At 56.4% G+C, this 25119-nt stretch overlaps 1 protein-coding gene across 2 annotated transcripts; it reads right to left on the bottom strand.

Moving 5' to 3' along the window:
- Window positions 1-7329: 7329 nt before the first annotated feature.
- On the bottom strand, window positions 7330-15199 carry DLK1 (delta like non-canonical Notch ligand 1). Of its 2 annotated transcripts, XM_058567964.1 has the most exons (6): window positions 15016-15199; window positions 13740-13803; window positions 13139-13269; window positions 10133-10274; window positions 8024-8303; window positions 7330-7798 (listed from the first exon to the last, which is right to left on the bottom strand). In XM_058567964.1, the coding sequence occupies exons 1-6, from the start codon at window positions 15080-15082 to the stop codon at window positions 7556-7558; spliced, it is 927 nt and encodes a 308-aa protein (XP_058423947.1). In that variant the 5' UTR covers window positions 15083-15199; the 3' UTR covers window positions 7330-7555. The 2 variants fall into 2 exon arrangements, with proteins under 2 accessions (XP_058423947.1, XP_058423946.1); XM_058567963.1 differs by having other exon boundaries at window positions 7330-8303.
- Window positions 15200-25119: the final 9920 nt, after the last annotated feature.

Raw genomic sequence — 25119 nt, 5'->3', positions numbered from 1 at the left:
AGAAGGAACTCCTGCCATTTGTGAAAACATGGATGAATTTTGAGGGCATTAGGCTAAATCAAATAAGAGAAAGACAAACACTGTAGGATATCACTTATATGTGGAATCTAAAAAAGGCTGAACTCATAGTGGAATCTAAAAAAGCTGAACTCATATAAAACAGAGAGTAGATTGGTGGCTGCCGGTGGGAGAAATGGGGAGATATTGGTCAAAGAGTACAAACTTCCAGTTATAAGATGGAAAAGTTCTGGAGATCTAATGTACAGCATGATGATTATAGTTTAGAATATTGTATTGTATACTTGAAATTTGCTAAGAGGATAGATCTTAAATGTTCTCACCACCTCTACAACAAAATAGTAATTATGTGAGGTGAAGGATGTATTAACTAACTTTATTGTGGTAATTACTTTGCAATATATACCTATATCAAATTATCACCTTGTACACCTTAACCTTACACAATGTGAGATGTTAATTACATCTCAATAAAGCCGGGGGGCGGCGGGGGGAGGGATAAAGTATTCAGCACAGCGCCTGACATACTTAGGTGCTATTGTTCATAATCGTCAATTCCTACCCTATTTTCTTAGGCCACAGTTTCTCAACCTGGGCACTATTGACATTTTGGGATGAATAATTCTTTGTTGTGGGGCTGTCTCATGCTTTGTAGGCTGTTTAGCTGCATCCCTGGTCTCTACTCATTAGGTCGCAGTAGTGCCCAGCCAGTTTCGACAATGAAAAACGTCCCCAGACGTTGCCAACTGTCTCCGGAGGGGCCAAGTTGTCCTCAGTTTACAACTCAAGGCCAATCATTCTGTTGATCTCAGTCTCCACATTTGTAAGCAAATAGGTGAGCCTGGAGACTGGATTCCTTCACAGCTCTCCTTCATACACTTGTTTATTCCCCTATTGAGAAAACCAATACTGTGTGTCTGCTCTGTGCAAACCACACTACTTCTATTTTTATGGCTTTCGGTTTGAATATCTGAAGGTGCAACTTGCCCCTTCACTTTTTTTCTTGATTATTCTTACCAAGATTATTCTTCATTTTTTCAGATAACCTTTAGATTCATATTCTCTAGTGGTCTAATGCAAGTAAATAGCATTAAACTTATGAAATAACTTTTGGGATAATTAGCATCTTTATGACATTGGATCTTAATTACTCAGATCATTATGTTTAACAGATTGTTATTAGTACATAAGCTTTTATATACGTAGAATATGTGTGCTGTCTTGCTAACTTCTCATGTTATCTTCAGGTCATTCTCTTGAGTATTTGTGGTAGACAATAACATCATCTTTAACAATCATTTAATCTCCTTTCCAATAGTCATACCTCATGTTTTGCTTTTTCTTGTCTTACTACATTGGCTAGAAGTCCTAGAGAAACAGCGGTTCTAATTGCTCTCCTTATCTGCTTGCTATGGACTGAATTGTGTTCCTTCCCAAATTCATATGCTGAAGCCCTACCCTCAATGTGATGGCATTTGGGGTTGGGGCCTTTGGGAAGGAATTAGGTCATGAGGATCTTCATGATGGGATTAGCACCCTGATAAGAAGAGACCAGAGAGCTTGCTCTCTCTCTCTCTTTCTCTCTCTCCATCACGTGAGGACACAGCAAGAAGACGGCCCTCTGCAAGCCAGGAAGGGGGCCTTCACCAGAACCCACTCTGATCTCAGACTTCCCAGCCCCAGATCTGTGAGAAATCAATGTCCGCTGTTTAAGTCACCCAGTCTGTGCTATTTTGTTCTGCTGGCCGAGCTGCTGAGACACTGCTCCTTTGCAGATAGGAAGTGGACGTGAGGATAATAGGTGGCCCCAGGGACAGAGCCAAGTGTAAAGCCAGGCCTCTGAGTCTGGAGCTGAGCCCTTTGCTGCTGCGTATTACACGACCCTACCTGCCCTTGGGTTTCACTGAGCAGCAGGATACTAAACACCATTTAAGATAGAAGTTCTTGATGACATTAAGGAGATAGGTACTTTTTTCTAGTTTGCTTTGATTTTTTTTAAATCAGGAATATATTTCATCAAATTCCCTCTGGCATCTACTGAACTGGTATTATATATTTTTTCTTTTGACCTATTTTTTGGGCTGAAATTTGGTCCACTCTTATGTTCGTATCTTCACCGTGGTCACGGTGCAGCCGCGTCCGGAGCCAAACGCGCTTACCATCAGGGCTGAGCCCCCAGCAGTTCCAAATCAGCTAGGAGTTTCCTCCCCCCAGCTAGGACCTGGGGCTGGGTGAACTACTGTGGTTCTGGGGTGGGTGATAAGCAGGGCAAATGCATTCTTCTTCAGCAGTGGGAGAGAGTCACTAAAGGAGAGAAAGCCACGGGCTGGAAATCATTAGTGTATCACTGTCTGTAGATGGCTTTGCAGACACCCCCTGACCCGGGTGCCTGGGTTGCTGTGGCACTGAGCTCCTCCTGAGGCTGCCCTGTCGGCTGCTCTGTGCTGGGAGCCTGGACTGGGCCCATGGAGCCCACCCGCCTCTTTATGCTCTGTCCAGCTGTCTCCTCCCTCCTTCTCTCTCTCCTTCAGGAAACTTCCACCCATCTGCTCCCTCCATGTGCAGCTCATGTCTCTTCCTCCACTTAGGGTTCACTGGGTACTTTCCTTGGCTGGCTCCTGGGCTCCAGGCACCATGCAAGGGCCCCTCACAACAACAGTCCCTCCTGGTGCATGCGCCCCACCCTCACCCCTACCCACCCTGTCTCTGGGCCTTCCCTATCCTTGGGCCTTCAGGGCCAGGACCACCCAGCACTGAGCACTCCTCACTCCCTACACTACAGCAGCCCAGTCCCCTCCCACCCCATGGCATCCTACTTCCTAAGTCTAGGCTCCCTTTTTCAGCCTCCCCTCACCCCTGCCAACCCAGCCCATCAGCCACGGCTGCCCCACTGCCCGCTGTGGGGGGTGGTGGCCCTCATGCTGGCTGGATCTTCCGTCTGGGTTTCTTCGCCAAGGTCATCTTCCTGACCCCAGAGTTGGCTAACAGTGACTCTAGCGATCCATCATTGTTTCCTCCCGCTGGACCACTCCAGGGCTCACTGTCTATGAATATGTTTATTAATATTAAATTATACTTGCTTTCCCAGAAAAGGATCTACTTGGTCATGATTTTGTTTTTATATTTGCCTGTTTTCGATTTGTTATTTTATTGAAGGTTTTGTTTCTCAGGGATGAGGACAGGGACTTTCCTTTTGTTGCCTTTGTCAGATTTTAGTGTTAGGCTTCTCCTAGCTTTGGAAAAAGAAAGGACAGACCTTCATCTTTTCTTTTTCTTTGCTCTGGAACCGAGTCTCTGGCCTGGGTGCCCCCTGTTCCGTCAAAGGTCAGGGGTTCTGGACCCTGAGTCAAGTAGCAGCCAGCTGGCCCACGGTGGGGTCTTCTCCCAGGGAAGTGCTCTATTCCTGCTGGCTGCATTGAGGAATTTTGGTAATTAATATTTTCCTAGAAAACTCAACCCTTTCATAGAAGTTTCTACGTTTGTTATCTCAACATTGTCATCTACTTTTCTTATGGTTTTCGGAACAGCATCCATCTCTGGCCGTCCCCACGCTTGTCCCTCGTGTGTTCCACTGCGTTGATGAGAACGGCCCCCCAGCCCGCTGAGCCGGGGGGACAGGCGGGAGATGGGAGCAGCACAGAGGGAAGAGAGGGCCAAGGAGGGAGGAGTCTGAGGGACGCCCAGGTCCTGGCTGGGCAGCTGGGTGGGTGGTAGCAGTGACCTGGCAGAAGAGAGTCCACGAAAGGAGAGACAGGCTGTGGAGGAAGTGGAGAGGGGACCCCACCCCAGGGCCACCTCGTGGGCCAGCAGGGATAAGGGGCTGGACTGAGGCTCCTTTGCCCTGGTGCAGGGGGGCTCTGGTTGACCCCTCTGGGTGGGCACACGCAGTGTCAGGCACTCCACAGGAACTCAAAGGGTGGGTTTACTGCACTGAGTGTACACACTTGGGCCCCGGGGCCCAGGGCCGGAAGAGAGGCAGGTCCCTCCCATCCCGTAGAGTCAAGAGTATAAATGGGGCTCATATACCTGATGTGTCAACATTTAAAAGGCTCCAAGTCCCCCTAACTATCATACAAAACCTGTTCTGCTCCCTCACCAGGGCAATTCCACCTTCACTAGGTGCTGGAAGGCCCGGGGCCAGCGTAGAATTCTCGGACCCCCCAGGAGTTCTGGGCTGGAACCTGGCGTGTAGGAGAGCTGGCCCTCTGCTCTGCTGAGAGGGGCCTCGTGTGCTCATATGTGGGACCCTGCACCCCCGCGCCCCTCACCCTCACATCCCAGCTCCATCCACACAACCCACAATCAGCCACCCATCAGGAGACAGACAGACAGACACAGGGACGAGGGCTGTGCGGGCCCCCAAGGCGGTCTCAGGACCAACAGGGCAGGAAATTCCTGTGCTCCCAGCACTCAGAATGTGGTCTGGAAGAGGCTGGGTGGCCTTCTTGCCACACGGGAAGGTCTGGATGGGGCCAGAGCAGGGCCCTCCAAGGCATGGGCCCCTGACCCCTCCTGCCCGCGTCAAAGGCCACCAGCGAGAAGGGACGAGTGTAGCCCGGCGCATCACAAATCAAGCAAACACACCAATAGCCCTTGGTTTTTGTTTATTTTTCAATAAACAAAATTTTTTGCATTGCCTGGCTTTAGTAAACGGGAAAGCTAAAAAGAGCGTCATTGACATGTTTGAAATTTTTGGGTCACAAAATGATCGCCACGCCTTCTCCTCTCTCGAATTTGGGACCGAATTGGCGTTCATGTCTCAGACAGCTGTCTTTGAGCTTCTCCGTTCGATTCGTAAACTACACACTACTCCAAACACACCGGGGTGCGGATGGGCAGGCAAAAGTCCCGACACTCTCAGCAGAATCTGGTTACCCCATAGAGGATGGAATGGACCATTTCTGCGTGACGTGAAGACCGTGGCGAGGCTGCTGACACTGTTCTGATCGCACAGGATGCGTGCAGGTGGCGTGGTGGAATTTGGGCGGGGCGGCCTCATCGAGTGCGGGTGTAGGTAATTTGTCACGTGGGAAGGTGAGATGGTCGGGCTTTAAGGGAGGCATCCATTTCGGACCCTCCGCTCCCACGGTATTGAACCTGCACTGCGTTGGGCTTCTTGGGGACACCTGCGTGCCCGCTCCCCTCCCGACTGCCCCCTCATCCTGCGTGGCCCGCAGCTCCCCGCACACTGCCTTGCACTCAGCAGGTGCTGGAAAATGCTCCCTGATCCAGCAAATGGTGGATGGATCCATGAACCGATGAGGAGTGGGTCAAGGATGGATGGACAGTGGGATGTCGTTTCCTTGTCATCAGAGGAGGTGGCTGTTCTCCACAGCCCGGAGCTCGAAAAAGTGGAGCAGAGAATTTGATCATTTCGTCCAATCTTAGAATTTCATGTTGGGGGAAACTGAGGATCAGAACCGTTAGCTGTCTCGATCAAGGTCTCACGCGAGAGGGGCCGGGCGGCGTACCAGACGTCCGCCCGACACTGCCAACAGTTCTTTTTTTTGTCTTTTTTAAGTTTTTATTTCTTAAAATGAACTCAAAATGAGATGAGATGATGACTCAAATGACTTGGGGGAGGGGGAGGGACTTGGGGCAAGGGGTGTCAGAGGGGCTGGGGGAGTCAGGGGGAGGGGCAGGCGGGGGACAACAGGAGCTTGGGGTGAGAGGGGGCTTGGCAGTGGTGACTATGGCGGCGAGCAAGGATGACAGGGTTTGGGGATTGAGGGTGAACTATGGGGAGGAGGGTGAGGAAGGGTGGGGGTAAACAGAGGGATTTGGGGGGAGGGTGGGAGGGGCTCGGGACGTGGGTGACACGGGACTCAGGAGTAAGGGTGGGACGGGCTCGGCGTGAGAAAGAACCAGGAGTGATGGGCTCAGTGGCTCGGGTGGGGGTATCAGGAGCGTGGGGGAGATGGCAGTCAGACTTTGAATCAGGATGACAAGGGCCTTGAGTGGTGGTCGGGTGGCAAGGGGGTGATGAGGTCAATGGTCGTGATGACGGTGACGCATGTGTGTGTGTGTGGAGTGACTGGAATGACCGAGATGATGAAGATGACGATGACTGAGACACAGACTCTTGGAGTAAGGTAAACAGTGCAGGTAAGACTCACTAAAGCTAAGAGTATAAATTCTTATCCAAATAATTTAAGAAGCAAAATATTCCTGACGGGCACCCAAGGGCTGTTCAGCTGCCCCACTCTGAGAGCTGAGAAGCTAAACAGAACTCTGTCCCATTTCCTTCTAGTTTTGCAAAAAAGATAGATCCTCTTTTAAAAAACCTCAAATTCACAATTCAGAAGCTGGCTAGGTCTCTAGGGATCTGAGGGTTAACTCAGCAACACATAGGGAATCCATGGCTGTGTAGGCCAGTCTGGTGCCTCTCTGGCTACACAACTAGAAAATGCCCCACAAGCAACAATTTCCACTAAACCCTGTGAAAACCTTGGTGAGGGCTGTGTTGCTGCTCAGATTTTGCCAGGGGCACTTGCGGTTCGAGGTGCATTTAAATTTCAAGGGACATCTCTAATCTAGAGGGGGGGACGAAGGTGTAGTGCTGGGGCACTAGGTGGGGGACGGGGGGTGGGCTGCCCAGACGGCAACTCCAGACTGCACATTGTGACTCAAAGGGGGCCATCGTTTCCAAACGGGAAGTGGGCCAGGAGGCTCCCCGCTTTGAGAAATGCAGTCAGAATCGATTTCAAATGGTCAAGTGTGCATCCAGGATAGGCCAAAGCCTTCGGATCCCAGGATGAGACTTAGTCATCCTCGGACCCTCATTTTCAGGGTCAGGAACCGTCTCGGTTCATATCCCCTCGTTCCTAATTCAGACTTTTAGGGCAAGAGAGGACCTTGATGTTCACTGGGTTCAACCCCTCCCTCAAGAGGGGCGAAAAGGTGGGCCCGGGTAGGGGGGGACTCGCCAAGGATCACACAGCGAGTTAGTGGCAGGGCTGGGACGGGGTTCCAGCCCCCCAGCAGCCAACCCGGGGCTCTCTCTGCCTGACACACGGCCGCTGCACTCCGCAAAATCTCCAATCTACCGGAAAGATCTAAGGGTTGCGGTGCGGGACTTGACGTGAGTGCGAGTCGGATGTGGCATGTGAGAATTAACGAACGAAAAGAGTTCGGCCCTTTTCACAGTGGCTGGTCATGCACAGACTCGTAACGGTTTCACGAGGACCCCGTGGCCGAGACCCCCCCGGAGAGGGGCGTCGGCACGGCATCCTGGTTCGGGTTGCCTTGTTTTTTTTTTGGTCTTTTTTGATTTTAGAGTTTAGAATAACATACTTATTTCATTTACTTGTTTAAGGATGAAATTCTTATTATTTTTTTATCATGCATTAAGAGAGAGAGGGAAGATTCTTCTGGCATTGCATTTGTCACACAGCGACACAGAGAGAGCAGAGGTAAGCACAGCGTTCACCAGGGATGGCACAAAAGAGAGCAAATTCCACCACAAAGACGAGAACAGACCGCATGCGGTGAGCTCTGCGGGACCCCGAGGATATAGGGGGGCCGGTGGGAACGCTGCTTAGATCTCCTCGTCGCCAGCCTCCTTGCTGAAGGTGGTCATGTCGATCTTCTCGGGGAAGATGATGTTGACGGCCAGGTCCTCGCCGCTGTTGTACTGCAGGAGGAGGTTCTTCTTCTTGCGAAGCATGTGCTGGTAGCGCAGGTTGGACACCCAGGCCTCGCACTTGTTGAGGAAGACGATGCCCATGGTGCCCAGGACCACCAGGCTGGTCAGCACGCCCAGGATGGTGAAGCAGATAGCCTGGCCCTCGGAGAGGAGTGGGGTGCTCTTGTTGAGCTCCTTCATGGACACCTTGAGGATGCGGTGCTCGGGCTGCGGCACGGGCAGCTCGTGCACCCCGGGGGTCAGGCGGTAGGTCAGCCCGTAACCGCTGGGCAGACGGGTGACCTGCTGGGGGCTCTGCGCGCGCTTCTTGCCACAGATGGGGCCCGTGAACTCAGGCTTACACAGACACTCGTACCTCACCTGGCTGTGCTGCAGGCAGGTGCCCCCGTTCAGGCACGGGTCGGAGGCGCAGTTGGTCACCGGGCGGCTGCAGGTCTTGTCCACGAAGCCAGTAGGGCAGCGGCAGCGGAAGTCGCCCCCGATGTCGGTGCAGATTCCTTGGTTCTCGCACGGGTTGGGGGTGCAGCTGTTGGCCACGATCTCGCAGAAGTTGCCCGAGAAGCCAGGAGGGCACAGGCAGGAGGCGTGGGAGGCCCGGCCCTCGTCGTCCACGCAGGTGCCTCCGTGCTGGCAGGGGGAACTGTAACAACAGGCGACACGGTAAAGGGCCCTCGGCGGCTGGGCCAGGACAGCACTGGGGTCCCCTCGCCAACCTCCCCGGGCCTGACGAAAGGGCAGGTGCTCAGAACACACTGCTGAGTGAGTGAGCGCCAGGGAGGCCCAGGCACTGTGACCCCTGCCTGGAGGGGCCCACGGGCTGTCCCAAAGTGGGTGCATACCTCACCCCCGTCAGGCGGCCAACCTGGAACACGCCTGACCTCCCAGGCCAGGATGCCCGTCTCCTCTCCCACCTCTTATGTCATCTCTCATACCAGAGGACTGAGGGTCATTCACTAGACAAGTGGGGAAACTGAGGCTGAGAAGGCAAAGTTAGTAATAACGCAGGGCTGGAGCGAGCCCCTTCCCTCAGCCCCGTCCCTGGGCTGCTGCGGCAGAGCCACGCGGGGTATCGCTTACTCTCTCCCACCACCACCACCATCGCCCCTTATTATTATTTTTATTTTCGGCGGAGTGAGCCTGCAGGCTATTGTGTGAGAAACACTTGGGGACTCTCAGAGTGAAAGAAATCTGAGGTCTCCCTGTGCTGGCTCGAGCCAGCGCCTGTGCCCGGCTGTTTAATAGTGGCCCATTCACCCGAGCGCGGCTGGCAGACTGAAGCTGTTTGCTCTAAGCGGAGCACATGGAGCATTTAACGTAAGTGCTTTTAAACAAGCAAGCCCCTTTGTCATCTGATAAATGCCAAAACTCCAGGGAAGGAAGGGGCCCTGAGCACGAGAAATCAGCATGGCTGCGTCAGGGGCAAGGGCTGAAGAGGAGCTGGGCTCGGAAGGAATTTCAAGGACCCCTGGGCTCTATTTTGACAAACTGGTTCAAGTCTGTTAGAGAGAAAAGCAAAATATTTTAAAGGTCTTGCTCTGGACTTCCCCTTCCTGCTAATAAGCAGCAATGGAGTTGGGCTGTCACCCCTGTCCTCTGACCCCCGCTGAATACCGATCTTCCAATGCCTGGTTCTCTGCGCCACCCGGGAAGGCCAGGTCAAGATAAGCTTCTTTTGCATTTTAGCTGCTGTTTCCTCATGGGAAGGGGTGCCCCCTGGTCCAGGCCCGGGTCCTAGTTTGAATTCTTGTCTCTGTCAAGATCTCTCCTGGACTCCGCTGAAGCCCCATTGGCGGGGGGCAGGGCTCAGTGCAGCTAAGCAGATAAGGGCCGGAAATGGTGAAGGTGCTAGACAGCGCTGCCCCAGGAGGCGCAAGAGAGGCAAGCAGCCATTCTGTCTGTTGGGCCCACTGTCCTGACGTCCCAGAGCCCCTCCCCACTGAGGGTAGCTGAGAGCTGGACCCTAACCCCCTGCCCTTACGGCTGAGGCCCCCGCAAGCCGGCCGCAGCCCCATCTCCCCACTCCTCAGCCTAGCAGCTCCCTCCTAAGACAGCCCAGAAAACCCAACCACAGAGCCTGCCAGTTCCCCCAAGCCACCCCCTAAAATATGGTGAGTGGGTTTCACAAACAGCCTGCTGAACTCTGATCTCTTATTATGTTGTCGTCTTTAGAAAATTATGCAGCTCCGAGCTCCGATTCACAGCCCCGATCCACTGTCACTCACACACATCAGGACTCGGGAACGTCAGGGGAATATGAAATCGCCTTCAGGATCATTTGAAAAAATTATGGAAATGACACATTCCCCCATAAATACCCCGATCTAGGGCGGCCCCCCACGGGGCTGCGGGAGGAGTCTTTTGTCAGGCGACAGGTCCCACTGGGTGAGGCTGAAAGGGTCTTTAGGGAGCGTGAAGCAGAAATCAAAAGCAGCATTCATCAGTTCACACATAGTGGGAGAGAATATTTACCCGTTGATCACGCACGGCCCGTCCTTCTTCTGACAGTCCTGTCCCGAGAACCCAGGGGCACAGGAGCACTCGTAGTGGCCGTTATCGAGGTTCATGCAGGTCCCGTTGTTAGCGCAGGGGGTCGAGGTGCAGGCCCGGATGTCTGGCGGGGAGAGAAAACCAGCCCTTGTTACCCTCTCCTCCAGGGAAGTGGGGGGACAGAGGCTGGAAGGAGAGCTTCCTGGGTGGGGGCAGGGGACCCCAAGTGAGCTGCCTAGATGTCTCTGCTTGTGGTCACTGCAAATGGTCACCAAGTGGGGTCCTGAGTAAGAGGGTGTAGTGACCCAAAACCCTGAAGGAAGTAAATAGCTCAGGGAGCTGAAGGGGCCTCCCTGTGTCAGGTCACGGAGACAGAAATGACGGCCGCTCACTGGGACGCAACCCAGGACAGCTGTCCTCTTTCAGCCCTCCAGTCCAGCAGCGTGACCTTCACTGCAGACCCCTCCCCTCCCCCAAAACAGCGCGGCAGAGCTGAGATTCCCTCAGGCCTGCCTCCTCCAGACGAGTTCTCACACCCAGCTTCTCACGTCTGGCGGGGGTCCCTGCCACTTGAGGGTCCCTGCCACTCGGGGACGAGTGCGGCCCAACTGTTAGAAACATCAGCTGCCCTTCAGACTTCTCCATCCCAGAGGGCGGGGGGAAATCGAGATGCAAAGACCCCCGGTGGGCATCGAGAAGCCTGACTTACTGCAGCACTGCCTCCACCTCCTGGGGGTCTCTCTCTCTGCTCTCGGGTCTGAACGAAGGGGGTCCGTGATAAAAAGGCTGCATCTTTAGAAGGCAGCAATATCAGAACTATTGAGAGCTCGCCTGTCAGCGCGGGTTTCCATGAACACCAGTATATTTCCACCGCCCTTTTACACCTCCCGACATGCACACTTCATTATCCGGGGCTCAGCAAGCCAGGGAGGAGCTGAACAAAGGGGCCTGGGCCAGGAGCTCTCTGACGGTGGAGACCCCAGCCCCCAGGCAGGGCCAGGGAGGGACTTTCTCTGCGCCCATCTCCAGCCAGCTGCATAGGCCAGCTCCCCCCATTCTGTGCCTCAGTTTCCCCACTTATAAAAGAAGGGGCTCTCCTTGGCCATCTCAGAGGGACCTTTGAGCTTTCGTCCTCTATGATTCCAGCTGCCACACCTGCCAAATAAAAAGCCAGGGCCAACCAGAGACGCTGCAAGTTAAGGCAGACTTGGGAAGGGCCCCCAGTGCTGAGGCCACACATGTACAGGTTCCTTCCCTCTTTTAAAGAGACCCACATCTTCATGGAGGGGAGATGGCAATCAATCAGTAAGGAAAATCCTCGGCTGATGGCCCATCCTGAGCCCACGAGGCATTCCCTGGGAGCCCGCTCGGTGCGAGGAAACATAAAGAGGATCTATCTTTACGGGCAGGTGCCATTGGAGCGTCAGCACGCGGGGCTTCCGCAGCAGGCTCCTAATTCTCTGCTCCCGGCTCTCCTGTCACTCAGAATCTCACACATAAGCTAAAGAGCTGGCGACCACCCCACCACTCTCCCTGCACAGTCAGCCTTGTGAGCGAGGATCAGCCCACCTTTCCCCTCCTGGGCCTCCAACCTACAAAGTCGGGTGGATTAAACCTCCGCAGGACAAAGCTGCCAGGGTCCCTGCGGGGGCAGCAGCTGTGGCTATGACAGCCTCAAAGATGGGCAAACAGGGAGAGGGGCCTCAGTTACCCGGAGGGCTATTTCCTCTGGACTCAACTGTCCCACACTGAGAGCTGTTGTCAACCCAGTGGGGAGGGGACCCTTGGTCTGGAAAATTCCATGGGGGAGTCCTGTGCTTAGATACCAAAGGGGGAGGGGTCTAGGCTAGAAGCCCTGATCCCAAATAGTGCCTTTTTTGGGATTCCTGGGGTCCCAAATCAGCTCAGAGGTCCTGCGAGGGTGCTGTGCTGAGGGCCAGAGCATGAGTCAGCTGCGGTAAAACCCTGCATATGGGGGGGGGGACCGGAGACAAGGTGGGGGGGCTTGATTTTGAAAGCCCACTGCCTTGGCTCTATGGGGCAGGGGTGATAACAACACGTTCTTAGGTTTTCCTTAAGGGAAACAACAGCAGATGAGGTGGAACCCATTCCTGGGGCCAGAGGAGGGGTTTTTAGCTGGTTTTTCTCCTACATCTTATGTGTTCTTGGGAAGACCCTTTTACTCCCTGAGCCTCAGTTTCCCTATTGGTACCACTCATCTCTGCTAACATTGGGCACCCAGGGAAAGAGGCCCCATGGCAGCTGCCTACGCTGCTGCGAGTTTTTTCGAGGACTTGAGTTTGCTGGGGCTTCAGGGCAGGTTTCGCCAAATGAGAATGGGCTCAGACGAACATTTTACAGCCCGAAAACGCAGCCACAGCCAACTCTCCACTGCTCAGGGTAATGGAGGACAAAGATTACATAAATTAATGAAATCAACAGATAACACCAATCTACACTTTAACCATGGTCTCAGCTTTCCCCAACCCCCTCCTCTGCCTACACCCAACCTCTTCAGTCACAGCCCCCAGCCCTGGCCCGGTGGTCCCGACCCAGCTCCTGCTCCCTCTCCTCCGCGGGGGCGTGTGTGTGTGTGTGTTGCCTTCGTTCTTGCGGCCTCCTTAACAGCCTTGCGTGTGAATTTCTTGGAGTCTTAGCTCCGTGACTTCCGGAGTCTGGACAGGTCTGTGGTCCCCACCCACTCAGCTGTGTGTGGCGTATGTTTATTTTGTGACTCTTTATTCAACAGGCAGCTCCCTGGCATCCCCACCACCACCCCCAGGGCCTTCTCTGGGGCTGGTGTGGTGCAGAGGGGAGCACATTAAGTTCCTACCTGTGGGGAGGCTCCTGGCACCAGCAGGAAGTGTATAAACAGATCGTTACCATACAGAGCTCTGGGTGTGTGGGGATAAGGCGGGAGGGGGAGGGGAGGCAGCCATGGGGCTGAGAGCAGAGGGGCAGAGGGGGTGGGCAAGGGCACGTGCCAACCTATGTCGCAGAGGTTCCCGTCCCAGCCGTCGTCGCAAATGCACTGCCAGGGTTCCACACACAGTCCATGTTCACAGCCGGGAAAGGTCACACATTGGTCACAGAAGGGACCCTGCCAGCCAGGCTGGCACCTGCAGGGGGAGGAGGGGTGATGAGGACATATGAGGAGGGGCAGGGGTGGAGGGGGAGCTCAGGCTGCTTTCTGCGAAACCAAGAGCCCTTGGGGGGTCTTTGCACAGTGCCAGGCCAGTGGGTCCCAGGAAGCAAATACCAGTCACCTGAATGGAAAAGTTGAACAGAGCAGACAGAGGGGTCCCTGAGAGCCCCAGAGTGTGCTGCGTTTTGCCGCAGTGGCCTACAGTGGTCTCACCCTACAAGGGGCTCTCCTGCCACCCCACTTCTGAAAACGCAGACAGGAGCTGTGGCTGTCCCCCACCCCTGTGCTCTTCTCCCCCTCACTCCTCCCACCAGTTTCCTGTGGGGGGGAGGAAGCTGTTGTCTGCAGCCCAGTGGCCAAGGCCTCCCCATTTTTTTCTGCCTGACACCATGACTGCCCAGGATTCTGGCCCCCAAAGCTGCCTCTGGGGAGCCCCTCCAATACCTGCAAACATTGTCATCCTCGCAGAATCCATTTTGGGGGTGGCAGGCCGGGAAGCATTCAGCTCCTGAGGCACAAGAAAGGTTACACCATTCACCCCGCAGGGCTCCAGAGGCCAAGGCAAAGTACGTCTTCCCCCAGACAGCCCCCGGCCTCCCAGGGGAGCCGATCACCCTCTGCGGCCACCCGGCACACAGTAGGCACTTCATATCAACCCACTCAGGAGAAAAATTTTTGCCACGTTCCTGGTTATGGAGTGACGACAGTACTCTGCCCCGTTCCTAAGAGCAGGTCAAGACACCTAATTTCCCCCCCAAAAAATACGAAACGTCAAATTCTAAGAGTGGGGATGTGGAGATGGTGGATGGCAAGATTTTGACCCCGGGGCACTCAGCCAAACCCTCACTTTTGCAAAGTGAGCTAAAACGGGAGCAGATTTTGAGGTATTCGGCTATGAGAGAGCCCAGACAGGTTCACCTGGCAGGCTCACAGGTGAGCGTCTGCGTTTTTTTAAAGGTTAATCCCAGTTAAACCAGGCACCCAGGTCACATTCCCCAACCTCCCCTACCCCAGACTTCATATACAAAAGACACGCAATGGTTTTGCAAAGCGGGCAGCAATTCCAACACTGTTTAGAGATTCCAACACTTTAATAGGCGCCTACTGTGTGCATTTACTACAACTCGCTCTCCAGCCTTCAAAACAGCCCCCCCATAACCACTGGTGCAATGGGGGCGGGGGGCACTGCGGGAAGGGGGCAACTCTCTCACTGTCAGAGACTGATAGCCGCTGCAGACTGAAGTGTCGCAGCCCCTCACCTAGAGACACACGACGACGCAGGAAGGGCTCAGGCTGGGCTCCTGGTTGGGAATTTGCGTCCACGACAGCCAAGTCACCCCCAGTGCCCCCAGAGACCTGTTCCCGAACGCGCACAGGGCACCCCAAAGTTGCCCCCCAGAGCATTTTCACACAGGACTCCCCAGCATCATCTCGTTTCTCCATACCTCCTCTCTCAGCGCACCGACACCCCTGCGAAGGCTACTTCTGCGGCGCAGGAAGGGGCAGGGGGTCCCACACCTCCCCTGCCCCCGGGACCCCAGGGCCAGGCTTGCCATGCGAGGGTGGCGGGGAGGGCGAGGCAGGCACGGCGCAGGGGTTAGGGTTAGGCAGGACGGGCGGGAGTTGGGGCGCATGGGACGGGGCGCGCGGGGCAGCGGGCGGCCGGGGGGCGTCGCAGGCTTCCCCAGGGGGGCGCGAGCCGGGCCGCCGGGGGTCTCACCATGGGCACTGCGGCCGAAGGCCAGCAGGAGCAAGAGGACGGGCAGGAGGGCTGCGGTCGCGGTCATCGCGGGGCGGCCGGGGTCGCGGTCCTGGGAGCGGCGCGGGCGCGGGTCCGGCTCCGGGCGCCGCGCTGGGCTTCTGGTTGCGGACGCGGAAGGGGGCGCGGGCGCGCGGCGAGGGGAAAGCCAGGGCTGCACCGGGCTGCGCGCTGCGCTCTCCGCTGCCGCCGCCGAGCTGCCGCCGCCGCCGCGCGCGCCGCCCTTTTCGTACCGCGGCCCCCCCGCGGCCCCCGCCCCCCGCCCCCGCCTCCGCGCGCACGGGGCCGGCGCCGGCCAGTCCCGGTGACCCCCGCCCCTCACGCGGCCGCCCCCCACCACTGCGGCGGCCCGGAAACCCGCTCGCGCACGCGGCGCACTCTTGGATAGACGGGCACAGGTACCCCGCGCGCGGTTAGCACACGCTCCGCACACAGGACGGCACACGGGCGAGCACACCCGGGCCGGCTTAGGACAAGTCGCATGAACCGAACACCCGCTGGGCCGCAGACCCCAGGAAGACGCGAGGACACGCTCGGAATACAGAAATGCTCACAGAAACACCAAAACACTTATGGCCAAGGTCCTGAGCACATGTGCCATGGGTCACGCACTCAGAAAAACACAATTCCACACTCGAAAGACGTAGAATACGCGCGTAATCACACACGCACCCAGAAAAACACTTGTGAAAAGCCTTATGCATCCATATCGCAGCCATAAAGACGCAGGAAAACGCAGACACACTTATAGCAACACACACACTGCGACCCAGGCACACCCTACAATACACACACAGTGCAACACGGTTGCACGTTATAGAAGCAGTTGGAGTGCCACATGTTTGGTCATACGCAGGCAGAGGCGAGCAGACAGTTATGAAACCCTAGGCATCCTTCATCATGTGCCCAGGTCCACACAGAGGCATGTGCAGAGCCACCGGCACACCTGAACGTGAGAATACACTTATAAACATACAAACCCGCCTGCACACGTTCAGTCGCATCCACCCACCCACACGCCGGCACACACAGTCAGGGCCTTGATCATGCTAAAACATGAACCCGGACTCTCGTCCACATATGTGCAGTCACATACCCAGTCCCCAGAACTCACAGATCACAGGCTCTTGGTTACACGCTCATATACATATACAAACACACATACACAGTCACCCAACACACACATACCCCTGATCCCATCCACCTTTGCCCGCAGTGACACGTGTGGGCAAGCTCGCAATGTGCTCACACTCACACGCACAGTTGCACACCAGGCACTCAGCACATATTCCAGACACACCGGGAGGCTTCCAGCAGGGGCACAGGGGCATGGAAGTGGGGGATGCTGACCCTGCCAGAGACCCTCCCCCTCCAAAGAGCTCCGGGGAAAGCCCCCCACCTGGGCTTAGGGCCCCAGACTCTGCCTGGCAGCCTTCCGCCACCCTGTCGGTCAGATCAGGAAGGCTCCAGAAAATGGGGAAGGAGCCATAGGTGGGGTGGGGGCGGTGGAAGGGGATTAAAGGTGTTTAACCTCCTGGGGAAGGGTACCTCCGGTTATGACCTTTAGATGGGTCATTTGTGTATGCTCCATTTGCATAGATTAGTGTGTATCTAGGTCCTAGGTGCAGGGAGTGGGTGCCCACCCATTCCATGACCTCCGCTTTCCCACAGTGCTGGTGTGGGGGTGATCTCTGCCTCTCTGAACTTGGGATGGGGGGCCTTGGCCCTCGGGCTATCTCGTCAGGCCCTGGCAGGTTTGAGGACACACTGTCCTTAGGATGGGTGTGGGACGTCAGGTCTGGGGGAGCCCCCAGGCATGCTGACCCTAAGGCTCTAAGTTTGAAATCTGGAAGGCGGCCACAGGAGGGCACGTGACTGGGAGGAGACCCCGAAGCTGCTCTGGGTGGGCTCTGCGAAGGCTACATGGAAGCCTTCACCCCTTTGTGGAAGGTGCCCCTTCCCTGCTGTTCTCTGCAGAAGACCCAGAAGGGGGGGCCGTTGGGAATGGCTTTGGCGACTGGCTGGAAGGAGCAGCCACTCGGTAGCTCCCCCTGATCACCGCCCCCCCCCCACCATGCCCCATCTTTCCAATAACCCACTCTCTTCCACAGACTCTTTCTCAAGGAGGAAACTGAGCCTGAGATGGAAGGTCTTTTGCCCAAGGCCCCGGGGCTGCAAGGAGAGTGGCCGCAGGCCCAGGCCGGAGGCCCAACTGTCCTCTGCAAGGATTCCCCCCCCCGACTTTTCCAACCCCCTCCTCTCTTCCCTCCAAGGACCCTGACTTCAGCCTCCAAAATTATCCTACCCAGTGGATAGAAATGGGCTGCGTTCTCAGCCAGATGCTAAGGAGGGACAGGGATCTTGGGGCAGAGAGACCCAGGGCGAGGGATCCCCTGCTCCAGCCCAAGTCATGAGGCGTGGTGTGGACCACATGGAGTGCCAAGGGGAGCCTCCCCCAGCGGCCATCCAGTGGGCCCCTGTCTAGACCCCATCCCTTCCCCACCAGGGTCCCTTCCCACCGCTGCCCTCCCCAGTTTTGGAAAGGGAGGGAAGGCCTGTGGAGGGCAGGCTCACCCAAGGGTGTCTGTGTCCAAATGTCACGGGCTTAGGCTGAAAGAGCACACTCCCTTAGCCTGCTGGCACCTGCTGGCTAACCCCAGCTCCATCCCCTGCCTCCTGAGGGCCCTGGGCCAGTCACTTCCCCTTGCCGCCATTTCCTTGTCTAAAAACAGGGATGCCCACCTGTCCCCAATGGGAGCTCGGATTTTCTTCAGTAGAAAACCACTGCACTTACAAGGCTTGGCCCCCTCCTGCTGTCCCTCCAACAGCTGCCCCCAGGCCTCCACCCAGTGGGCTAGAGAGAGCTGGAGTCGGGGCAGGGGTCTTTGGATCCAGCCCTCTTCCAGAGCCCCTGCAGGGCTGCTGCAGGGAGGGGGTCCTGCCTAACAGGACCTGTAAGCCTGGAGCTTTCTGTCGGTTTGCTCTGGTCTCAATAATACAGCGTTTGTAAATTCAGGAGACTAAGGTTTCTTTTCAGCAAGCAGATACTGAGACAGGGTAGCTTAGGAGCGGTAGGGAGAGGAGGTTGGTGACTGTCACAGGCTGCACAGAAAGCAGGAAAATGCCAACCAGGTCCCTTGGGGAGAAGTCGGCCACCACCACCGTCTGCTGTTTGCAAGCGGACCCTGGGGGCTGGGGAGCAAAGGGCTGGAGGAGTCAGGACAGCCCCCTCTATCTGTGCATCCCTCCCCTCCTCTCTCCCCTTCTGTCTTCCTCTCCGAGGGACAGGCCACTGGGACACAGAGGAAGCCGGCAGCCCCGGTCGGAAATGCTTGGCCCCCAGGTCATCACAGCGTGGCGCACGGCAGGTGGTCACACAGGTAGCAGAGACCTCTGCCAGCTGTGGAGTTAGATGGGAACACAGGGCCCAGGCTTCAAGCTGGGCCCCATCCCTCCGCCAAGCCCGCTGGCTCTGCCTGCCGCCCCAGCCCCCAGCGAGCAGGAGCGGGAAAGTGGTCCTCTGTTCATTCTGCTCAGAGGCCAGCTCCCTGGGCTTCACTCCACCGGCAGCAAGGGAGCTGGTGAGGGGTGGAATTTTCTGAGGGAACCAAAGACAGGTTATCTCCAGCCCTTCTCCCTCCTCCCTCCTCCTCTCCCCCTCCTCCCTCTCCAAACACCAACACCGCCCACCCCCCAGCCTGCGCCAGACCTCTTGGCCCTTGATTAAAGACAGAATCGCTGATCAGGGAAGCCCAGCAGGTTCCAGCTGGAGAAGCCCGGGGGACCAGCTAGTCTTGGGTGTGCACAGCAGGGGAAGGCGGCTGGGGGTGCTTCACCCCCACCTTGACATCCTGCTCTGCACCCCCCCACTTTGAGAATCTCCTAGCCTGGGGCTTTGTGTCTGCCCAGACTGGGTGGCAGTTTTGGGAGGCGACTATACCCCCAATCCTAGTGGGACGTTAATACATTCAGGGAACCTGAGGCCCTGCAAAGACTCACAGGAATCTTTGTTCTCCCTTCTGCCCTCCCAAACACCAGGCACCATGCATCCTCCTCCAAGAGAAGACACAGCTCCCCTGGCCCTGCTGGAGATGGAGCTTTTCCCAAAGGAGCTGCTCATTTGACAAGGCGGAACCAGTGCCCAAAGACTCAGGTGGACTGGTTAGAGTTCCAGAAATGTCCCAGAGACAGCGGGGCAGGGATCTCCCACCACGAGGCCACAAGCCCTGGGTCAGGGGCCTTATAGGTAAGCGGGAGCTGCCTTTTCTGCCTCCCCTGACTGCACCCTCAGATTTAGACTCCAGGTTAAGCCCACAGAGCTGGGCCTCCTCATGGCTGGGCTGTGCTGGGAGTGCAAGGCCCATTTCAGAGATGAGCACACTGAGGCTCAAAGACCCTGACGCAGGTGTGCAGCTAACGGGTAGCGGCACTGGGATTCCAACTGGAGTCTGCTGGAATCCATGCACGGGCTCTCTGCTTGGCCAACTGCAGTGGGGAGAGTGAGCAGGGCAGGAAGAGAGAGGGCACCCCAGGGCCCTGCTCTCCTCTGCTTGGAGGGGGGTGCAGTTCAGCCACCCTGGGGCAGTGAGGGCTTCATGCAAACCCCCAGAGATGCATAACTGCCACCATTCCGATTCTTTCCCCAAGCTCAAGTTCATCTTTAGAGAGAGATTCTCTTTTTTTCTGCCCAGGGGAGGGGGCCCCGGGGGCGGAGGATGGAGGGAAATGAGAAGCACACCCGGGTACATTTAGGCTCGAGAACATGCTGGTTTGGTTTCAAGTTCAATCAGAGAGAGGCCTCTTCAGTTTGAAGTGGTGGTGCGCTCAGCGGTGCTGGCAGGCGAACATGGCCGTGGAGGCGCCCACTCTGCTCCCTCCTGGCCTCGTGCGCGGGGCCTGGAGAGGCGCGTGACAGCCCGGGCCCACCTTGGGGCTCTCGACCGAGGCCTACATGTGATGCAGGGGAGAAAGTGTGGCTCCACAGGCCCAGCCTCGAGCTCCCGGAGGAAAAAATACGAGAGAGGGGGCGAGGCAGGGACGCCGGGCGTGCATCCAAATTTAGTGTTGATTGTGTGGGGTCGCACCTCTCCCCCAAACAGAACCCAGTTCTCGTCATCGACGGTGGGATTCAAAAATAGATTTTCTCGCTTCCTTTCTCGCCATTGGAATCAACGGGGACGTCAAGTTCACCAGTCTGATTGTCCACGTCATCAATCAGATTATCCTCTTAAAGGGCTCCATTGAGTCATGCTGAGCGCGTGGGGAGCTCTCGGGGTCTCCGGAGGGGTTAATAACGGCTCCCCTTCCCGCCCCCACACCTGGTAGGTAAACTCAGCCCCACTCAGGAAGGAGGAAATCAGGGCCAGAGGAGAAAGGAGTCTTTTCATCACTTAGCCTGTCGATGCAGGCTTTGGCAAAAAGTACAGTAATTCTTCATTCATCACAAATTCCCAGAAGTTAATTTTCCATAAAATGGAGGTTCACCTCTTTAAATGTAGTCTTTCATCCACTCGGCGTTGGCTGAGCGCCTACTGTGTGCCTGGGGCTCTGCTGGGGAAGCAAGGTGGACAATGATGGATCCTAGGGGGGTCCCTCGCCTCCAAGAGCTCAAAGTGGGGGGAGACGGATGCTTAGAGACCTCTGAGATGCAGGGTTGTGCGTGGGAAGGAGGGGAGTGAAGGGGGAGCTGGGCACACGTCGGGAGGGGCATTCAGCACTTCCTGGAGGGGTGTCTGGCTGGGTATGCGAGGGTGCATAGGAGTTCTCCACAGTGTGCCATTACGGGAGGACCTCCGTGTGCACGCGAGCACATGTGGGATGGTTAGAGCGTGGCTCGTTCATTGTGACGGGGGCAGAGTTAGGCTGGAGAAAGAATGTTACAAAACTTTCAGCATTTTGGATATAAATCCCTCTTAACTCTTCTTGGATGTTCTACTGCCTCCCCTACCCTGGCTAACAGTCCAGAGAACATGAATCCCCCTTTTCTCATACTGGGGTCGACCAACGAACACGTCTTGCCCAAACTTGTGCTGAGTCTTGGGAATGGAGCCAAGCTGCCCGCACCCATCCCTGTAGTGCCCCCCTACCCCCTTCTCAGGAGGGCCCAGCCAGCCCAACCTTCAGAAGCACCAGCTGAGTGCCAGTGATCCAGTGGAAACAGGAAACGTCCTTTAGCCATGGAAGAAACCATCTTCTCAAGCCCTGAGCCCCTGGAAGGAGGGCCCCCGTCCTGGCCCCAGCTTAGGAGTTTTCGGGGTGACCTTGGCAGAATCATAACCTCTCTCCATCTCCGTGTCTGGGTCTGTCAATAGGAAGCCACGTGTCATGGCTCGGCCTGCCGCACCAGTCAAGTTTAAGGATGTGGAAACACACAGCTCTCGAGGAATTTAAGATGTTCCCGTACTACATTTATTCTCTTATTTGTAAGAAAGCATTAGCATTTTCATTCAATCTGATTCAAAAAAGTGTTTGCGGCGTGTTACCACATCCCAGGTGTTAGGGATCCCTTGCAAAGGAAGGCAGTGCTCTGTGCCCAAGCAGGGCCCTGGGACAGGCAGGCGGAGGGGTGGGGTCAGAGCACCGTGTGTTTGCTCCTCTCTCTGGTCTTCCTCCGAGGCCTTCCCCTGCCCACCCCCCGCCGTGCCCCACCCGTGGTGGGTCCTGGCCCAAGACCGGAAGCCAAGGAGGCTCTGGCCTCCTCCCAGCTGCTCGGCATCACCACCCGCCCTGAACACCTCTTGCCGCCTGGTGTTAATGGATTTTGCACGTGTGTCTGACCTCAGCAGGGCCAGGAGCGCCTTCTCACCCTGCAGTACTGCCCGCGAGGTGTCTGTGGATTAAGTGAATTAATGAATAAATGAATGAGACACAAAGTGTTCTTGGAGGGTTACTGTGGGCCCCCCAGAAAGATCCTGTGTCCTAGCAACTGGCCTCGGCCACGTGGCTCTCTCCAGCCAGCACCCTCTTGCCACCTCTGATCTCTGGGTTCCAAGGCTTGCTGACCCCCAAACTGGGCTTCCTGGGGAGAGGACCCCTAAGGTTGCAGGGGCACCCCCACTTTGTTCTCTCCCAAGCAAGGTTTCTCAGTTCTTTTACTAGACATGTGGAAGGTGGGGAGCAGCTGCAGTGAGACCACAGCCAGCAGCCCCCCACTGTCACCCACCCCCCTGCCCACCTCCCCGCGCCTGGCTCCTCTGCGCTGCTCTCCACGAGCCCGTTCCTATGGTGACGCTGCGCGCCTCCAGAGGCCCTACCTAGCTGTTTGCAGCCACGCTCCAGCTAGGGATGGGGGACGGGAACATCTAGCCCGAGCAGACCCCAGCATCCCCCACCCAACACATATGGGGTTCCTTGGTACCCAAACTAGAGTTTGATCTTTGACGAGGAGCCTTAATTTGATCCTTGCACAGAAACGTCCATTCCTTCTCCCTCTCCACCTGTGGGGGCTCCCCTATGAGCCACAGACCTTCGTGCTGGGGCCCAGAGAGGCTGAGCGATTCTGCCTGGGTCACACAGCAAGGCATCGGCAGAGCAGGACTAGAATGTTGGGGCCTGGTGCCCCGCTGGGATGACTAAAAGTTGATTGTAAGCAGTGCTTTGAGGAACTCTGGGTTCCCTGGTTTAAAGGGATCCAACCAGAAAGCCCACAGTCTCAAGACAGAGAAAAAATAGTGTCCCAAGAATAGGAGTCTAGTTGGGACTGAGGAGGTGGTCAGGGAATTTGAGAAGACAAGGCTGCCTCCTGGGGCTGGCCACGTTCTCTCTCCTTCTTCCTTCTCTTCCCTTCCTCCTCCCACCCTGGCCTCTGGCCTGCCCAGCCACGTGCAGGTCCCCACCACGGCATCCAGCTCTCTCCGCCTTCCAACTCCAGAACCGGTGCCCGAGCGGGAGCCCCCCGCCTCCGGAGCGTCTGCCTGGAGGGCTCCCTGAACTGCTCACTCGCATTTGTCACCCCCCAGGCTGAGGGCTGCCACTGTCCCGCAGCGGCCAGAGCCAGCGTCAGCTCTTTCCTCCCTCCGCCTCACCCTGTGCATGTGCACACAGGCCCAAAGTCCAGGGGTTGCACCTCCCCAGGGCCCTCCTGTCCACTGCCACACCCCTATCCTGGCCCCAGCACCCTGGTCCAGGCCACCAGACTCTGGGCCTCCTGAGTCCTGGGGTTTGCAGGACAGAAGTCAGAGAGAGGTTTTCTAAATGCACATCTATCCGGAGTATGGCCCTACTTTGACTCTTCAAGGGAGGGAGGGAGAGAGGAGAGAGGGAGGGAGGGAGGAAGAGAAGAAAAGAAGGAAGGAGGAAGGAGGGAAGGAAGGAAGGAAGGATGGAAGGAAGGAAAGAGGGAGGGAGGGAGAAGGAAGGAAGGAAGAAGGAAGGAAGGAAGGAGGGAGGGAGGGAGGGAGGAAGGGAGGAAGAAGGAGGGAGGGAGAAGGAAGGAAGGAGGAAGGAAGGGAAGAAGGAAGGAAGGAGGGAAGGAGGAGGAAGGAAGGAGGGAGGGGAGGAGGAAGGAAGGAAGGAGGGAGGGAGGGAGGGAGGGAAGGAGAAGGAAGGATGGAAGGAAGGAAGGAGGAAGGGAGGGAGGAATAAGGAAGGAGGGAGGGAGAAGGAAGGGAGGGAGAAGGAAGTAAGGAGGAAGGAAGGAAGGAAGGAGGGAGGGAAGGAGGGAGGGAAGGAGGGAAGGAGAAGGAAGGAAGGAAGAAGGAAGGAAGGAAGGAAGGAGGAAGGGAGGGAGTAATAAGGAAGAAGGGAGGGAGAAGGAAGGAAGGAAGGAAGGGAAGAAGGAAGGAAGGAAGAAGGAAGGAAGGAAGGAGGGAGGAAGGAAGGAAGGAGAGAGGAAGGAAGGAAGGAGGGAGGGAGAAGGCAGGAAGAAGGAAGGCAGGAAGAAGGAAGGAGGGAGGGAGGGTGGAAGGAAGGAAGAAGGATGGAAGAAGGAAGGAAGGAGGAAGGAAGGAAGGAGGGAGGGAGGGAGAAGGCAGGAAGAAGGAAGGAAGGGAACAAGGAAGGAAGGAAGAAGGGAGGAGGAAAGAAGGAAGGTGGAAGAGAGGAAGGAGGAAGGAAGGGGGAAAGAAGAAGGAGGGAAGGAAGGGAGGGAGGGAGGAAGAAAGGAGGGAGGGAGGGAGGGAAGGAAGAGAGGGAGGAAGGAAGGAAGTTCTGCTTTTTCCAAACCCCTTTCAGCCCTCCCAGGGCCACGTGCCCAGAATTAGGCGCACAGCGGGTTCTCATTAAGTGTTTGCGGAATTGAATTGCACCGTCTTATCAAGGAATCGATGAGGAAGCACTTGGCAGGAATGGGGGCACCTTGGGGATGTGAATGGTCTTTTAAAGCCCAGGGAGCCCCTCTTCCCCGGGAAGATTTGCCTCCAGCCTGCAGACGAGTTTCTTTTCAGCACCTTTCTGCTGCCTCTCTCCGATGGGCCAATTATTTCTGATTGTGTTTTACTTCTTTCTGCCTTCCCTCCATGAGCGGCGGGCAGCAGCCTTCGCTGTCCACGGCCAGCAACAGGGCCCCAATTGATCCGTGCGTGCGTGGAGGGGACCCTGCCGGCACATTCTCGCCCGAGTTGGGTTTTTTCCTGCTAACTAAAGATGGGGGAGCAATCTCGCATTTGTAGTTTTCTCACATTTTCTCTGCACAAGGCAGGGTGACGGAAGGGAGGGGCTCTGGGGCGGGGGGTGGGTGAGCTTGGGGACCTGGCTCAGGCTCCCTGGCCGCTGTCCACTGCCCTGTGGGGGTGTACCCCTCCGTGGAGGAGTGGTGCGGGGGCGTGAGGCTCTGGTGGAAGCCCCTGCCCAGCTCTGGGCCCTGGGTCCGTGCTCAGGGTCCGTCCTGCTGCAACTCTCGGTGAGGGTCCTGATGAAGCCAACAGGATGGGGAAGCACTGGGCAAGCTGCCAAGGGATGGGCAGGGTCAGTCGCCATTCAGCTTCCTTGAACGCTGCCCTCTAGGCCCACTCGCCCTGATCCGGCACCTCTGATCCATTCCTGGGGACCTATGCCCAGCCTCGTCCTTCCCCGCTCGACAGCTTGAGTTAACAAGGAGACGCGAACCGGAGGGCTGGGGAGGCTCAC

Source organism: Diceros bicornis, chromosome 24 (assembly GCF_020826845.1).
Source record: "Diceros bicornis minor isolate mBicDic1 chromosome 24, mDicBic1.mat.cur, whole genome shotgun sequence".
Lineage (NCBI taxonomy): Eukaryota > Metazoa > Chordata > Mammalia > Perissodactyla > Rhinocerotidae > Diceros > Diceros bicornis.
Note: the sequence above shows the minus strand (reverse complement) of the source record. Positions and strands in the feature narration are given on the sequence as shown.

Coding starts and splice junctions, on each gene's coding strand:
- DLK1 (XM_058567963.1), bottom strand. CDS start 15,082: ATGACCGCGACCGCAGCCCTCCTGCCCGTCCTCTTGCTCCTGCTGGCC. Junction 13,270..13,739: donor GAGGATGACAATGTTTGCAG/GTATTGGAGGGG, acceptor CTCCCCCTGCAG/GTGCCAGCCTGGCTGGCAGG. Junction 8,304..10,132: donor GGGCCGTGCGTGATCAACGG/GTAAATATTCTC, acceptor CTGTTGTTACAG/TTCCCCCTGCCAGCACGGAG.